A 17946-nucleotide genomic window follows, 5' to 3' on the forward strand; every position below is an offset into this window, starting at 1 on the left:
TGGTAGGTATGTGCCGCGGGCGAGACAAAAACCGGGGGCCTTGGAGCGGACTTATTGTAAAAAGGAGGGTCCTCGGAACGGGCTTCGGAACTACAAATGTTTGTGAAAACGGGGGTCCTTGGAACGGGTCGCCTGCGTGTGCATCCCTATGGAACGGGCATACGTGTATGCAGCTGTTCAGCAGTTACCCCAGCGGCAGGGGCGCCTGGTGCACTCGCGCAGAGGGGATGGTCGGACAGCGCACTGTGGCCGCTTTTCACCAAAATTGCGGCTCATTGTGGCGGATCAATGCTACAGGAACGGCGTAACGAAAATATGCGAAGCTTTGAAGCGAATTTCTCTCTTCTTTTCTCTCGATAAGAAGAAAATGCTATGCTTCGGAGCGGCTTTCTATGTTCTTTTTCTCAATAAGACAAAAATACTATGCCTTGGAATGGAAATTTGAGTGTAAAAATGGGGGTCCCCTCCGCGGCGCATACCCACTATGCATTATATACCATAATACGCAATTTTTGCGAATCACATTATTATCGTCTCTATAGACAATGGCTTGCAGAAATACGATGAGCCCGAGCTGGAAATAACACAGTGTGATCACATTGTGTTCACATAGTAGACCATGTGAAAATATTATTCATAATGTTTAAATGATCGAATTCAATAGTGTAAAGAGATTTTCACACTGTGGACACCTCGCCATTGAGACTGTTCACATGCTCGGCTATGTGAATATGTGATTCACATCGTGTGGAGTGTGGAGGTGATTTAACATTGTGTTCCACAGTGCGAACACACTGTGGCACACACTGTGGGACACTGTGTCCATTCCAGTAGGGTTAGCTCCTAACATACCTAACATAATAATGTCTGTTAATAAAACTTTCGGCTATAGAGCTTCTGTATGCGATGATCTCATTATCTACACAAAAATTGCTTATTCATATTCAAAACTATTGATCGAAACCAATCAATGACATGCACTACAAAACGATTACTCTTTCTTTTTGTAATGGTTGGGACTTTTTCATTCGGGTACCGTGTTTTGACAGCCATAAGAGAGTTGTATAAAAGAGGAAAATATTGCTTCAAAATAGACATTTTCGCAACTGCAACGGAGACGGAGTCAAGAACACAGCAAATGTATTGAAAACGCCCGTCAAAATGACAAAGGGCAGCTGGGAGGTCTTTGTCGAAAATTGGTGAACCGGTAAAGCAGATCCGTCCTATAGTTTCGAAGCTGTCGAATAATTGCAAATACGTCATTTGTCCAGAGTCCAGGACGGAACTGATTTTTGTATTCATCATTTTTAAAGAAAGACTTCTCCTCTGTTGTTCATTGTCATGAAGGGCATTTGTCAATGCACTTGCTATGTTCTTGAATAAATCGTGCGTTATGGAACAACACTCCCTGTATAAAACATGCGAAAAATGACAGGACAATATCTTTAAAAGTATCAAAATATCGATAGATTTTTATTCGATCGATTATTGTTTTTTGCCAGTGATGTAAACAAAAAAAATTTGATGACATTCCTTAAAATGCACAATTAGCCTTTTTTATGTCACGTCTAATCCTGCATGGATTAGACGTGACATTCAGACCAATCGAGTACATTTTACTACCATCCTTTCACAATGCCACCATTCCATTCATCATCCCTCCATCTATCCATCAAACGTCTTAAATCCATCCATCATCATTCCGTCATAAATTGTTCATATATTTCATTTGCAGATAACACAAAGGGCAGAATTACCTCAGGAAAAACTTTCATAAGCTTCTCCAGACCATGCATAATAATATTTATGCAGGTTTTTTTTTGCTGGCATAACTATAGCAAAGCATTAGCAGATCTCTTGCAAAGCTCTATTGGAATATTTATGCCCATTGCATTTTGTTTATAATTCAAAATCAAAATGTTAATACACTTAACGAGGGATAGAAATGAAGAATTCATAATAATATAAATGACATGACGCGATAAAATGAAATAATATGCATAATGGAAGAGATATTATATCATTCGATACCGTATGTTTATTTCCAATTCATGGATATAAAGGTTTTTATCGTTACACTGAGTACGAGTAAATAACTATCGTTTCCTGGAAAAAGGGAAAAAGATCGAATTGAGAGCATTCTTATACTAGGTTGTGACTTGATCGTAATTTCGAATATAAACGCCCAAACGTTTCCCGCTACGTGCAATGAATTTGCAGTCGATTCGAGATTCGCAAGGCACTTTCTAATTCTCTAATCCAATAGAATACATGAATATTCATTTTGAATACCACTACTTGAAAAAAAATATGTTCTTCGGGAAACTGTGTTCATTTACAATCATCCACTCGCCAATTTAACACGTGGCATGATTAGATTACTGTTCCAAAAATAGATTTGCACTGCAATCCTTCACGCAATTATCGCTGACTCCAAGGTCACGCAGATTAAACGGATTACTATGTAATAAACATGAAAAGCGAACCTACGTCAGCATTAGATGTGAAAACACTTTTTAATGTTGACTTTCAATTTGTTAGCATTATTACATTTTCATGAAACAATTTGAAAATGAAAGAAAAAAAAAAGAAAAAGAAAGCAACGATAAGCTACACTGTTACAAAGCGGCGAGTATATGTAGCTTTATCAAGATGATTCCAATATCAATCAAACAAATACAGTTAACTCTCTTTAAATCGTACACCGGAAAAAAAAAGTTTGAAGAGGATTTCGGAACAATCCCAATTGGTCTTTTATTAATGCATATAGCTTGTTTTCCCTTTCTGATAATACAATTTGATGAAAGTTGATTCACGGAATCAGGCATTTATTTGATTTGTTAAATGTCATTGATCCAACATTTGATGAATATTTATTTAGTTGATTAAAAATAATAAATATGAGTGCATGTAGGAGCTTAAACAAAACAAAACAACAGAAAAAATATAATTCGCAAAAGCTCGCAAAATGTCGATCCTAAAGATTCATGAACATCATGAATATGAGTATAGGAGCTTGAACTAAAAAATAACACATTTATATGGTTCACAAAAGCACGTAAACTTTGAATCCTGAAAATTAATTTTTATATCTCAAAGGATTTGAATTCGAATCTTTCAAGATTTAAAGATGACTATTTAGGACTTGCATCTGTTTAGTGCGCAAAAGCACCCGAAATGTGAGTAATGAGCAAATAAACACTGATTTTCAATAAAAAAGCAGATTATATACATTAATAACAAAGCATGCATGCATAATTTAATATGAATCACAATTATCATTCTTCATAAACTTCAACTAGTCTTTTCAATATGCTGAGATAAGCTTAAAGTATTTTAGGCTATATAATTTGTAAACAATATGAAACATTTTGAAAATATTAATAATTTTAAAATGTGGAAAACACTAGCAACATTATACATTTTTTCTTATATTCAGAACCAAAAAACTCGTAGAGTAGGAAAGATTTGTTTTATATTTAGTACATATATTATATACTTTATATATTTATTAATACTTTTGTCAGCAGGTTAACGAGACGCACTTTGCGTCATCTGAAAACAAATTATAATGCAACATAAAAAATAAATGACCTTTATTAGATTAAGGGATCATTGTTTATTATGTTTGTGCAATGATTGAAATGGGATCACCTGTTTCCCCTAAAAATACATTTAACGACATTTTTGGCCCATCGTCATATATCCTTCGTAATGGCGGAAGCCTTTGCATGATATAAAATTTGAACGACGTCGCCAATGACGGAGGGGGCCACTGTTGCAATCTAGAGTACTGAGAAAATGTCTGACGGCTACATATGTATTTTATTGATCATGTTGTTAATTATGTCATTATTATCATTCGTCGTCCTTTTAAGGACTGGGACGACGAACCTTCATCTATTTCATCAATTCAATTGTTTCCCAGATATTTTCACGATTTTCCCGATTTCAAAGGATTTTGATCCTATATCTGTTGATGAAAGTGTATCAACTAGCAGAATATTTTCAAGCAGATATAGCATACATTATCGAATAAAGTCATTCATACAAGGAGTAGGCCAAATATCTGTCTTCTTTTAAAATAGGCAATGTTGAAATGCCATTGGTTTTGATACCCTGTTATGAATGATATTCAAAACCTTACAAATCATGCGATGTTTGTGCCTTTGAATTCTTTACTAACTTTTTAACAGATGAATGGAGCGAAAATTATGTTCATCATCATCACAAAATGGCGTCTCCTTTTTTTTATCTTACCTGATACTGAGGTTAGCTGTAATGGCAGGGTACCTCTGTAGCTGTTCAGAAAGCTCCTCGAAGCTCACTTGACCGTCGCCATCAACATCGGCATCTTCAAAGAGAATCTCAGTCAGTTCCGTCAAAGTTTCATCACTCAGGGTCAACGCACTTTCAGCTGTACACGAGTTCAGCACAGTCTTGAGCTCGTCAAAGTCTATGAAGCCACTCCCTGATAAAGACACATATGGACTTTAATTTTTTTATATATTTTTTCTATTTGAGATTTTAATGATTTAACTGTCCATCGTAAGCATCCCAGAGTCTTGTCCTTTTCTATTTATCACATTGCATCGTGATTCATGTGTGCTTGCGTTTAGTATCGTGTTTATAAGCATCGTATGGTTATCATGGTTATTGACAAAATTTAAATCTTGAATCTAAAGCAAAGATCGGAATTCATATTCGACATCCCCTCTCTTCATCTCCACCCCCCCCCCCTCTCTCTTCCCTTTCACTATATTTCTCTCCCTCTATTCCTTCCAAACTATTAATCTTTATCTTTAATCTCTCACCAATTCTTTCGTTATTCAACCAATGTTACATTTCATCTCTCATTCACCCCCCCCCTCTTTATCCTCCTCTCTCCACATGACCTTTATCAATTTCATGTTTATTTCTATCCATTCACGATAATCATGGGGATATCTGAAGTATTCTAAATACGACCAATACAAGATCTTCCCTGACTTAATATACTCCTTGACAGAGTGTATATAGTATTATCTTCTTCAGCTGGAGAAGGAGATGGTGCTTGTGACCTCCTTGAAGTTAGTACGCACGATGAAGTTACAATGTAGCCTTGTAAACAATGGCTTTGATGCCAGGGATGATCAATATGAATGGCATTTCGGGATGGATGTTTAAACCGTAAGACAAGGAAATGGTTAAAAGTACAGATTTAAGGAGAATGCAACAAATTAAATATAGAAAACATCAATAATTGTTTTATTGATTGAATTTAGAGATATTTTTTTATATTTATAACGCGTCATGTCAGGGTATTACCAGACACTGCAACGATTAATAATATGTAAAAAAAAAAAATGCTCAGACCTACATATTGAGTACTTCCACAAACCTTCCGGTGATACAGGAATATCTCAAATATTCCAAATGAATTGAACTAAAATTTGTGTTAATCGTATGGGAATCGTCACAATTAATATATTGATGATTTTTAATGATTTATCCATATCAGGACCATGAATGATGTAAAGCATCTTCTGCTGATGGTATTTTATCACGTACAAATACGTTCCAGGTAATAAATAGGAAAATGTACCTACCATCTGCGTCGTAAACACGGAAAAGAAAGTGAAGTTTTTCTTCTTCTGTTCCATTCACCAAAAGCCGCAGAGCACCGATGAGTTCCTTCAGACTGATACTCCCCGACTGATCGGTGTCGATTAGCTCGAAGAACCGCTCAGCAAAGAAAGACTAGAAAAGTAAGAGAAGTGGATTGATAGGCCTTAATATGATTTAATTTAGTGGTGGAAAACACTGTGTGTATAACGTGCACTGGGATAGGGGAGGGGGCAAAGGGCAGTTGCCGCCGGCAAGAAATTGTGAAAACTTTCATTTTTGCACTGAAAATTAAAGATAAATCACTCAAATAGTGCACGAAATCCTTCAATTTTACTTTAGAAAATACTACAGCGCCTAAATGGCAAGCTCTGGCGCCTCGCCAGCTGCTCGCATTTGGGTTTCTTAAAAAAATGGGTACGGCCATGTATATAAACATGATAAATATCAAGGAGTTATTTTGAAGTCACATCAACGAACCAAATTCCAGACCGACCATTACCGTTACATTACTTTTGCTGGGTAAAATGTTATTCTGCATGAGTCATATGATACTGAACGTAAAAAAACCGGTTGCGATTTAACGCGCGAAATCATGGATTACTATAATTTTATCTAAAGCATGAGTCTTTTAGTATGCATCATTTTACTTGAAATTTTGAGGTCAGAATTCAGTACAAAATTGATTTTGCAGATTTTGCTGATGTTACATAGACAAGAACTAGTCGTTTCTTAGACTATTTTTATTTTATATATTAACGATGCGTGAATATAACTGATTTCCAAACGAATACAATCTTGGCGATTTTATATCGCGACAATAAATATGCTTATATTACACCCCCCCCCCCGAATAACATGCCTGACGTCACTTTATTCCACCCATACTTCGCTCTGTCATAGTTATACTCTCTGCTTCTCTGCATGACTCGGTCAAAATTTGAGTGAAATTAATCAACTCTCAATTTGGAACATTCAATTTAGAGGGATTGCTAATGGTTTCAAAGTACGACAAAATGTTTCTCCAGCACCGGCATGAGATTACTAAAGTCTCACCCAAAAGGGTCATTGAAATTGTAATTGTTAATAAGGGCAAACAAAACATCCAACCGGCTGCTATTATATGCCACACACTTTGTCATTATAGTATATTACCTCCAACAGCATAGTGACATTTTCATTCTCGATGTCAAAGACAGTTGGCGGAAAAATAAAAACGAAAATTAGTTACATTTTCATCGAGATATATGGACAAGGTGGTATTGTCATACATGGAATGGCAGACACATTCGTGTCCAAAAAGACTAGTGAGTTTGACAAGAATAAGTTCTAAGCTGGAATACCGCGTATTCATTTTTTTATTCGTAGACATTAATGCAAAATGAATGTTAGAAATATCCAATAATTTTAGCTCTTTAAAACTTTTCATTCATGGCACTAATTTACCAAGGATATATACATTTAATTGAAAATTAATCACTTAATATTTTTCTAGTAATGGCAAAGAGTAACCGATGTTATTCCGCTCTAAAACATATTCTTTTCACAAGTACTTAAACATTAAACAGTTACTTAGCAAAATAAACATTACTCTCGATCTGGAATCAATTTCAAGGATTGGACACGTTCGTCTTAGCAAACAATATTTGAAAGGAGGGCTGAAGGAAATGTTATAAAAGGAAGTAAAGACGTTACGACACAAGAAAATATATGTTGAACAATGAATTTATCTCAAAGAGCAAACACGATGTGAAAATTGAATATCTTAATGACTCTGTCATAGTTAGGAGATCCATTAAAGAATTAATGGATCAAAACAAATACACAATCATCATCTCTTAGAAAGATGGATATGTTAAAGTCTTTCATCAAAATTCCTCGGTTGTCTTGAAACGCATAATGCAAAGTTGTTTTTCTGAACATTAATCTTTAGAAATGGGTGAATGTTTATCAAAAGAGAGATCACGACAAGCCGGTGAGGTCGCAACCTCTCGAATAAAATTAGCTTTATCTGAAATCATTTGTTGAAATTGTCAATCATCCGATCCTTGCCAGCTTGATAAACAATAGCTATCATGTCATGGGTTGATCGCTTTATTAGGAGTGTTTAGATAGAGGCGTTTATATGAAAGATAGACCTCAAAGAACCCGACTTATATAAAGTCAATCAATAATGATCTTGTCTGGTGGATTAATAAAACCGATAAGCTTGACAGGACTCCACCATGTTGTCGACTATCATTCCAAACAATCTTATTACGGAGGATTCGCAACTGCGACGCAGAACGCTTTCAATAACATACAAAATCATTGTCATATGCCCTTCATGGCAAAGAGCAACCAAAATGTCTTTTGTCGAAAATTAATGAGTCAAAACAGCACTCTGGACGAACAACATATTTATAATTTTCGTAAGCTCCGAAACTTAGGACGAAACTGCTGTTCCATTTAACCAATTCTCGACAAAGACCTCCCAGTTGTTCATTGTCATTTGACAGTTATTTTCAATACATTTACTGTGTTTTTAATTCGCTCTGCGTCGCGGTGATGAAAACTCGCTATTGGGGTAACCATGGTAAATGACCGTCCATCAACTACCAAGCTTGATTTAATTAAAATATAAGACCGCATCAGTCAATTATTAAACATTTTCCGATGAACATAAACAAATTGATAAAAGACTTAACTGTTTATTTTACATTATGGCAGGCATAACAGGGTATAGTAACATAATTTTCAAATGGATGAGGCTACTTCATTCTAATTCCATATTCCATCATTTTATTATTTTTATACGTTCTGAATTCTGTATTTTCTTTTTACCCTGCACCTTGCAAATTCTACCGTATCATAATGAGCATCTAATGGTATTTACCTTCTAGTTCCCCGTACAATTATATATCTGTTTCCACTAGCTGCTTTTCATCCTACTGTTCCTCTTTATTGCTATTCCTCCTCCTCTTCTTTGCCTTCTTCTCTTCTTCTTTTCTTCCCCCTCCTCCTTCTTTAATTCGCTTCTTCTTCTTCTTGAATCTCCTCCTCCTTCTTCTTTTTTTTTCTTTTTCTTCTTCTTCTTTTTCTTCTTCTTCTTCTTGTTTTTCTTCTTATTTTTCTTCTTCTTCTTCTTTTTCTTCTCCTCCTTCTTCTTCCTCTTCCTTATCCTTATATCCTTCACTTCCCTTTTCTGTTAGATTTGTCTATTTAACCTCACATACAAAAAAGCAAAGTATTATCCGAATGTTGTTGTTTCCTTGAGCAATAACTCATCACACTCCGTCCGAAGTGATATACGATACTTCTACTGAAATCATTATAATCAATGACTTTCATCAAGTATTTATCGCTCCAAAATCTCCGGTGAAAGCAAGATGAAAGTCTGCTTTTTCATCGTTATCTTGACTCGGTAAAGTTAACTGAAAGTTCATCAAAACTTCAACCTGTATCGTATTTTCATCTTATACTACAGTCGAGAATTTGAAAACAAAAAATGCAATTTAAATTTCGGAAGCAAAGTATACATGGTATATAAATCCTTAAAGGCGTGTCTAGTTAAGAGTGCTTTTGCCTGTCTTTTTTTGATAGATTCTTTTTGTAATTTGTACATCAATTTTCAGGTGAGCGTTTTATAAAACGAATTATCGCACGTTTTATCCGACAAATTCCATTTTTATCCAAACATTTACCATGGTAAAATTGCTTCTCAGTCAATGAAATTCAAAGCAAGATGTCAGATCAGACAACTTGTCGGGCGAAAATGTTGACGAAACATTCCCCAGGTCTGAAGATTAAAATAAATGAAATCATGGAAATAGAAACACGTTTCAGCGAAAGAAAAATGTTCATGACCAATTTCTTCCTTATGAACTTAGATGAAACCTTATGAGCATTAAATGAAACCTATTGATTTCAAATATATATTATTGCTTCCGTATTTCGTGATGGTTTTTCCTATTTTGAATTCTCTCGAAAAATATGATAAAAAAATGATAATGATAAAAAGTGCAAATCGATTAAGAACCCCACGTTTCTTTTGGGAGAGCACCGCTGAAGGATGCCGCTCGTAACATCTGCTTCTATTCATAGGGAGTTTTCACAACCATACCAAGACGCTTTATAGAACGCTGGTAATATATTGTCAAAAGCCCTTAATGGCAAAGCAGCCTTTGTCGAAAATCGGTGAATCAAAACAGCAATTTCGTCTTGGACTCTGGACAAACGACATATTTGCAATTTTTCGTCAGCTTCTAATCTTCGGACGATATATATGCTGACCGGTTCACCAATTTTCGACAAAGGCCTTTCAGCTGTCCTCTGTGATTTGGCGGACATTTTTAATATATTCTCAACGTTCCAGAAAGCGTCTGCGTATTGGTTGCGAAAACTCACTAATTACATCCACACCAAAGAAACCAACTCCAAACCGACCGATGATATGCCATATAGGAAATAACTCAGTAACTTTGGTCGACCAGGGGCCCGTTCTTACAAAAAAATGTGATTGATCCGATCAACCACAACTATGGAAAGCCAGCAACCACAACTATGAAAAGCCAGCAACATCAACATATAAAATGAATGTTTGTTCAAAATGTTTTCTAGATAATGCTGGATATTCATGCATTCAACGATTTCTCAAAAATTGAGTGTGCTTCTTTTTGTTTATAAAGGACATTATGCAAAGTGCCAGTAGAAAAAAAATGGCTTCGATGGATTTCGATACAGTTGAGGTTGATTTGATTAATCGTAACTCTTTGTAAGACGGGGCCCTGGAGTTGGTTTCGTTGGTGTCTGTTAGCGTAATTAATGTGGGGATGCTTTATGATGTCATAATGCATTCACGCCACAGGCAAGGCTGGATGTTTTGCTCCGCTACTTTCAACACAATGCAAAGACTCATCGATAACGCATTCACGGCATTGATGTATAGAAAATTATTTTTAATTGAATCACTTAGTTGATATTAGGCTAAGAAAAAATCGAAGTAAAATGATGAGCTCGTTTACTCTGCAGAAAAATAATGGTATTGATTAGTACAGCCCCCTTTCATATATCATTATCATTCATTGCTGTTTATGTTTGAAATACCGTATCTGGGTGGAGATTAGCACCGGGTGGCATTGGCCGGGAACCCCAAACTCGTTAGAGTCAAGAGGCTGAACCACTACAGAGCGCAACTCCATCACTAATACCATGGTCACATTTGCTCTACGGCGGCCGTACGGCGAGTCGAAAACAGCCGTTTCAACATTTTTTGTACCTACTACATATAGGTGGTTTGAATTAAAATTAATAAAACGGCTGTTTTCGACTCGCCGTACGGCCGCCGTAGAGCAAATGTGACCAAGGTATAACATACCTCAAAGACAAACAATATCCAATATACTATTTAAATGTATAAGAGATAACCTGGGTCATGTAGCACAAAGATCAGCGATTAATCGTTCGCTTGATTTTCATGATTAATTGTACATCGGTAGTCATTGTAGCAATCAATCTTGAAAAAAAAAAAACATGATTACTAAGCTTTGCGTTACTGGCCCCTGGTCTCTAATGACACTCCTCTCGGGGTGAGACAATCTCACTCTTTAGACTGACTTTTGCATTGTTGGAGAGTGAAATTCACCTCTTTTTGGAGTAAAAATTTCTAAAAAGATACACATTTAACTAAAAATGGAGCTATAATTAATGCATAAGGATATACAATTCGCTCCAAAGGGATTAATCCCGTGTTTTGCTCAGAGAGTAGTGTGATGAGGGTCCGGATGGGTGTTTCATAAAGCTGTTCGTAAGTATAATACAAGCGACGTTATGAACGACTGGTGATCCTTTCTTAGGAGCTACATCCACACCAATGAAAATTTGGTGCGCTTAATTTACCTCAAGAAAGGATCACCAGTCAGTGGTTTGTAAAGTCACTTGTAACTTAATTACGAACAGCTAATATGAAACACCCACCAGATTTAGCTATTTTGAATTAAGAGAGTAAAATAATTTTGAGTATAATTATAACATACCTTTTTAACATTCAATGCTTGTTTGAATTCTTCTAAATCGATCTGATTGTCATCGCCAGCTATCGCATTAAAACGCTTCTCCAACTTTGCCAACCATTTCTCGTCCCTTTCTTGCCTAAATAAAATATGAGAAGAAGGGGGGGGGGGGTGCAAGAGAGACGAGAAAAAAGAACAAATTAGTTAAAATCAAGGATCAGATAATAAATCAAGAAGAGAAAGTAAATCAATAAACTCATAATAAGACAGAGAGTGAGGGGGAGAGAGAGAAAAGGAAAGACAAAGAAGACGAAAAAATTAAGGAATGAAAGATGAGTGAATGAATGAAAGTAACATATAGAAAGACCAAGAGAGAGAATGGAACGCAGAAAAGAAGAAAGAAAGGAAAGTATCGAAATCATGATTCAAGAAAAATAAAAATGTTAAAGATAGGAAAAAATAAGGAAAGTTTATCCGTTAAATCTTTGTAAGTGCATCATTTGTAATGAAGATTGATTATTCTTGAACAGTTTTAGAATTTCAAGAAAATAAACCTGTAAACAAGATAAGAATGAGTAAAAAAAAAAAAAAAACCTATTACAAATAATCATAAAAAGTGTAATTTATAGGCCCAATTATGTTCGTGGTAAAAAAATATGATTTAATAACATTGTACAGATCTCAGCAGATAAGTTCAATTATTGACGAATATTGTGGGTATATTATTGGTTAACAATGAAAACAAAATATAAATGTCTCCCTCTCCACTTCCACCACCCGCGGTACACCCCCCCCCCCATCTCTCTCTCTCTCTCTCTTCATCTTCAGGTTCATTTGTTCACTTACACCTCCGTCACACTTACTCTACGGCGGCCGTACGGCGAGTCGAAAACAGCCGTTTTAACATTGTTTGCACCAGCTACATATACATGATATAGGTGGTTTGAATAGAAATGAATAAAACGGCTGTTTGGACTCGCCGTGCGGCCGCCGTATAGGGCAAATGTAACTGAGGTATTATTCTCTGTTTATTCACTCTTTGCAAATTCAATCTTTGCTTCTTTTTTTGTTCACCCTTTGTCCGTACGAGCACAAGTCCACGCAAACATTTTTCCATCAAAAGTTGATTATTCAATAGAACACATCCCGGGTATGACGAAAGTGACTTCAAGTGCGTTATCGTTCTGCCATCCACAGTACTTTCACACTTCCCCGATACGTTCATTCACTCGATCTCACTATGTACATAAATGATTGTCAAAGTAATTGATCCGACCAGTGTCCAAAGCGGTGTTTCGACTATCGATTTCTTTCACCTGTTTTAAGTGCATTATTGGACAAAGAGATAGGTGCAAAAATCTAATAGCCAAGTTGTTAATCGGTGCAATAACCTCATCAGCCTATATGAAGTAATGCATTTGAACTTCAGCTCCAAATCGATGGAGTTCTCTAAATGCGAGGTCGAGAACTCGAAATGTATCAACAGATTTACTAATCATTTACGTAATTTCTCAAGCTATATCTCTGATATTATACAAGCTTATGCAACACCTGGGAAGTTGAATGCATTGGGCACCCTTTAGGCATTTAGGATAAGAAAGCTATTTAATTTTTAACATAGTATTCAGATGTAACATATCCAAATAACTGTAATGGAATGCTGTGTATGCATATCAATTATTGTATTTAAAGAGTTTTAGAAATTAAATAAAGATACATGATATGAATATGAATTATTACAATTTTCTTTCTAATATTGAAATAATCGGTTTCACGTTATATAAGCCTACAGTTTTTCAGTAAACATTTTTGCAGGTGATCAAGCAATTAATATATATTTCCCACGATTTAATGAAAATGTAATAATATTTTGCCGTGTCTTACGTTGTATTGCACTTAAAATTGTTTATAAGTAAAATAAAGTTGACTATTGTTAATACATTAAATCTTCCAAGTAAATCGTACTGAAGTATAATTTTCCTGCTTCCTGTCTACAGACTTGCACTTAAAAATGCTTATAAGTAAAATAAAGTTGACTATTATTAATATATTAAATCTCCCAAGTAAATCGTACTGAATAATAATTGTTCTGCTTCTTGCTTATAGACTTGTCGACTTGCAATTGTGAGCCCCCTGTCAGATGATAATTAAAGGGGTACTCCAGGCTGAAAAATAAAAATATTTGAACAGACCCCCCCAAAGAAATCATCAAACTCGGACAAGGAATAACAAAGTTATAATAATTTATATGGATTTGCATTATTTCGGTTAAAACAGTTCTATGAATGTCTTTTGTATTTTATTATATGAAATTATTTATTCAGATTATGTCCTCCAAAACTTAAAAATATTGGAATGACAACTTATTTAATGCATTATACATTCATTGCTGCAACTTATTTTATTATAAGGGAGACACATCATATATACACACATGTCCTGTGAAAACATAAAAAAGAATATGATTTTATGAAATAACATAAGAAAAGGGAAAGTGAGGACAGGACATCATTAGCCCACCTAATGAATATTCATAACGACGTTCTTATTAATGTTTTCACAAAATATTGATAAACTTTTAAATTCAATAACTTCGTTATTTGTTATCAGATTTTGATGAAATTCTCATTTTGCTTGGTTACTCTGTTTTAATTAGATATAATTATTTTCAGCCCGGAGAACCCCTTTAAAGGTCAAGTCCACCTCAGACAAATGTTGATTTGAATCAATAGAGAAACATCAGACAAGCATAATGCTGAAAATTTCATCAAAATCGGATGTAAAATAAAAAAGTTATGACATTTTAAAGTTTCGCTTATTTTTCACAAAATAGTTACATGAACGAGTCAGTTACATGCAAATGAGAGAGTCGATGATGCCCCTCCCTCACTATTTATTTTGTTTTTTATTGTTTGAATTATACATATTTCAATTTCTACAGATTTGACAATAAGGACAACTTGACTGAACCATAAAATGTTAAACAATGGTAATTACACAGGTTCAGGGAGAAATAAAACTTAGTTTCACAGGACTATGGGGAGAAAATTAGAATATTTCGTATCTCATATAATAAAACACAAAAGAAATAGTGAGTGAGTGATGTCATCAGTTCCCTCATTTGCATACCAACCGAGATGTGCATATAACTGTTTTGTGAAATGAAGCATAACTTTAAAATGTCATAACTTTATATTTACATCCAATTTTGATGAAATTTTCAGCGTTATGCTAGTTGGATTTTTAATTCAAATCAAGGTTTTGTTGGGGTGGACTTGTCCTTTAAGTATATTATTTCCTAAAAAGTTCTCACTCGATTTTTTAAGAATTCTTTTATAATAATGCTATATGTTTTTTATTGTAATTTTATGTTATCGACATCATATGGCTGTTTCCATCCTCATTAATTGATTTCATTGTGTCCAGGGCCCCGTGGTACTAGTTCAAATTATGTTGAATCGGCTATACCCTACACTGTTAGAAAAACAGATTTTACAGAAGAAAAATTTTAAAAACAGATTTTACAGAAAGAAATAACCAAATCATTCTGTAAATTGTTATAACAGGAAATATTTTTTTTACATTTTTTCTTCAATTTTACAGAACAGGACTGTTTAAAAAATGGGAAAACAGTTTTATTACAATACTTTTGTAAGGTTACATACACCAAATACCAATTTTATGTCATTTTACACACATGCATGTAAGATTACACAGTGCAGTATATAAGATTACAGTTGTTCTCGAGAGTAAAAATTTTCTAAGAGTGTATAGTGAAATATGAATGAATGGATATCAGCACCATATAAACTTAATGTAACATAAATGCGTTTAAAATGAATATGGACTTAAAGGATAAGTCCACCCCAACAAAAAGTTGATTTGAGTCAAAAGAAAAAATCCAACAAGAATGACACTGAAAATTTCTTCAAAATGGGATGTAAAATAAGAAAGTTATGACATTTTAAAGTTTCGCTTAATTTCACAAAATAGTTATATGCACTTTCCAGTTGGTATGCAAATGAGGGAACTTATGACATCACTCACTCACTATTTCCTTTGTATTTTATTATATAAAACATGAAATATACTCATTTTCTCCTCATTGTCCTGTAAAACAAAGTTTTATTTTTCCCTGAACATGTTGAATTACCATTATTCAACATTTTATGGTTCAGTCAAGTTGTTCCTTAATGTCAAATCTGTAGAAATTGAAATATTGTAATAATAATAATAATATAGGGTATTTATATTGCGCACATATCCACCTTGTTAGGTGCTCAAGGCGCTCCTATATATAATCCTTGTATAATTCAAACAAGAAAAAAAAAATGGTGAGGGAGGGGCATCATCAACTCTCTCATTTGCATGTGATTGAATTGTGCATATACTGTAACTGTTTTGTGAAAAATAAGCGGAACTTTAAAATGTCATAACTTTCTTATTTTACATCCGATTTTGATGAAATTTTCAGCATTCTGCTTGTCTGATTTTTCTCTATTTGTTCAAATCAACATTTGTCTGGGTGGACCTGGCCTTTGATAATGTGGCAGGTATTTAACATGTTTGATATGAGAAGATGTTCTCTCAGTCTAAATGCAAAAGAGCTCAATCTAGTACCTAATCACACCCTCTTGGAGTTTACATCATGACTCTTTTTTGAGTGAACTGCAAGAAGAGACACATGCAGTTCACTTCAAAGGGAGTCATAATGCACTCTAAGAGGATGTACAGTTCAGTCCAAAGGGATTTGTACCTAATATCACTCCAAGAGGAGTGTGATTAAGACTATAGATTAACTCTTTTGCATTTAGAGATTTCATGGTGCAGTAGATAAAAGAAAGGAGATATGAACATATAAAAGATGGGTGAAAGTTATACCATACTGGACAATTTAATAAATCTAATGATATTATATAAGACACACTTTTTCATTAGCAGTACTACTGGTTTATAACACTCTCAGCGTGATAGATTTAATTTGTTTCCTTGGTGAGTACGGCATGTGCAATATTTATTCTAACGATTTAAAAACGTGGTCACTCTTGCCTCATCTTACTTAAGCGTGGTCACTCATCTTACTTGATTAATCAGTGACTTACCATATCCATCAATCACTGATTGTACCTATCACTTCACCCATCATCAATCAACCATTAGTTCTCTATCTATCTATCTATCTATCTATCTATCTATCTATCTATCTATCTATCTATCTATCTATCTATCTATCTATCTATCTATCTATCTATCTATCAATCTATCTATCTTTAATAAATCTTTAATTAATATTTAATCATCTGTATGCCATAATATAAGATGAGGCCCAAAGTCATGTGGGGAAAATCTTCAAAGGGGGCAAATTTGCACCTTTTTGGCATCGAGCACCATGATTATATAGGTGATATAACACCTGCAGAAGGTGCCTCCAGTCTGGCATTGCTCAATGTGTAGTTTGAACCTCTATCCATCCATACATCTGATCGTCCATTATGTCTACACTGTAAAACCTGGGTGTTAAAACTCAGTGACACCAGTTAGTGGCCCGAAAGGGCCACACCAGAGGTGTTAAAACCACACCCTACAGATTGAACATATCACCAAATAGTGTAAAAGAAGTCAACCAAAGGTGTGTTATTAGCACCTGTATGTGTTGAACTAACACCACAAATTTGACACCGGAGTAAAATAACTAGTGTGGTCCTCTACCAATAAACACCACAGGTTTTCGCTGTGTATCAATATAGTCCCATCTCATTTCTAAGAGATCTTACCTGCTCAACCTTCGTCTAAAAACAGACCACTTCCTGCTAAGAAGGTGCTCCAGCTCATAAATACTCCCTCTCCTCGTCATAATAATTCTCCTTTCTCTTCTGGTCTAATACAGGACAAGTATAAAAATTCGATTCCAGTGCTCGAAGGGATCTTAAGAGAATCGAGGTGGCGGAAATCCAAACAATGTTCTCCTCAAGAATGTCGGTCTTACTCATCTTAGTGTATCCCTATAGCTCTTAGAATCCCTTGCCTGGATGTCTGGTAACGCTGGCAACGGAAGATGCGATCCTCTTGAGATGTTTCATCTATTTGCTCCTGATCGAAGACCATCCTCCTCCGCCAACGACCGGCAAACATAGATGAACTTTCCCCTCACCAAGCCAGGCCATACCCCCTGTACTATCTTCTTTATCTCATGTCAATTTGTTTATGGACAGCATCAATTACCGGCGCTCTTAAAAGTGAATGGCAGAGCGTTTGAGAACCAATGGTACTTGAGGGAAAATATGTTAACTAAGAATGATACACACGCGCCGTCGGGACATACCAATGAAGTTTGCTTTTAAAGAAGTGCTGT

General features: G+C 35.1%; 1 protein-coding gene across 2 annotated transcripts in view; it reads right to left on the reverse strand.

Moving 5' to 3' along the window:
• The window catches only part of LOC129271948 (NADPH oxidase 5-like), a 45754-nt gene that overhangs the window by 16404 nt on the left and 11404 nt on the right, over window positions 1-17946 (reverse strand). The window contains exons 1-4 of one of the 2 annotated variants that reach the window (XM_064106963.1): window positions 17369-17487; window positions 11619-11733; window positions 5589-5739; window positions 4261-4471 (exon numbers count right to left, since the gene is read on the reverse strand). In XM_064106963.1, the coding sequence (XP_063963033.1) occupies window positions 4261-4471; window positions 5589-5739; window positions 11619-11733; window positions 17369-17448 (557 nt within the window). In that variant the 5' untranslated portion in view covers window positions 17449-17487. Of the gene's footprint in view, window positions 1-4260; window positions 4472-5588; window positions 5740-11618; window positions 11734-17368; window positions 17488-17946 lie in introns of those variants that run through there. The other variant, XM_064106962.1, reaches the window with a different exon arrangement.

Source organism: Lytechinus pictus, chromosome 11, assembly GCF_037042905.1.
Source record: "Lytechinus pictus isolate F3 Inbred chromosome 11, Lp3.0, whole genome shotgun sequence".
NCBI lineage: Eukaryota > Metazoa > Echinodermata > Echinoidea > Temnopleuroida > Toxopneustidae > Lytechinus > Lytechinus pictus.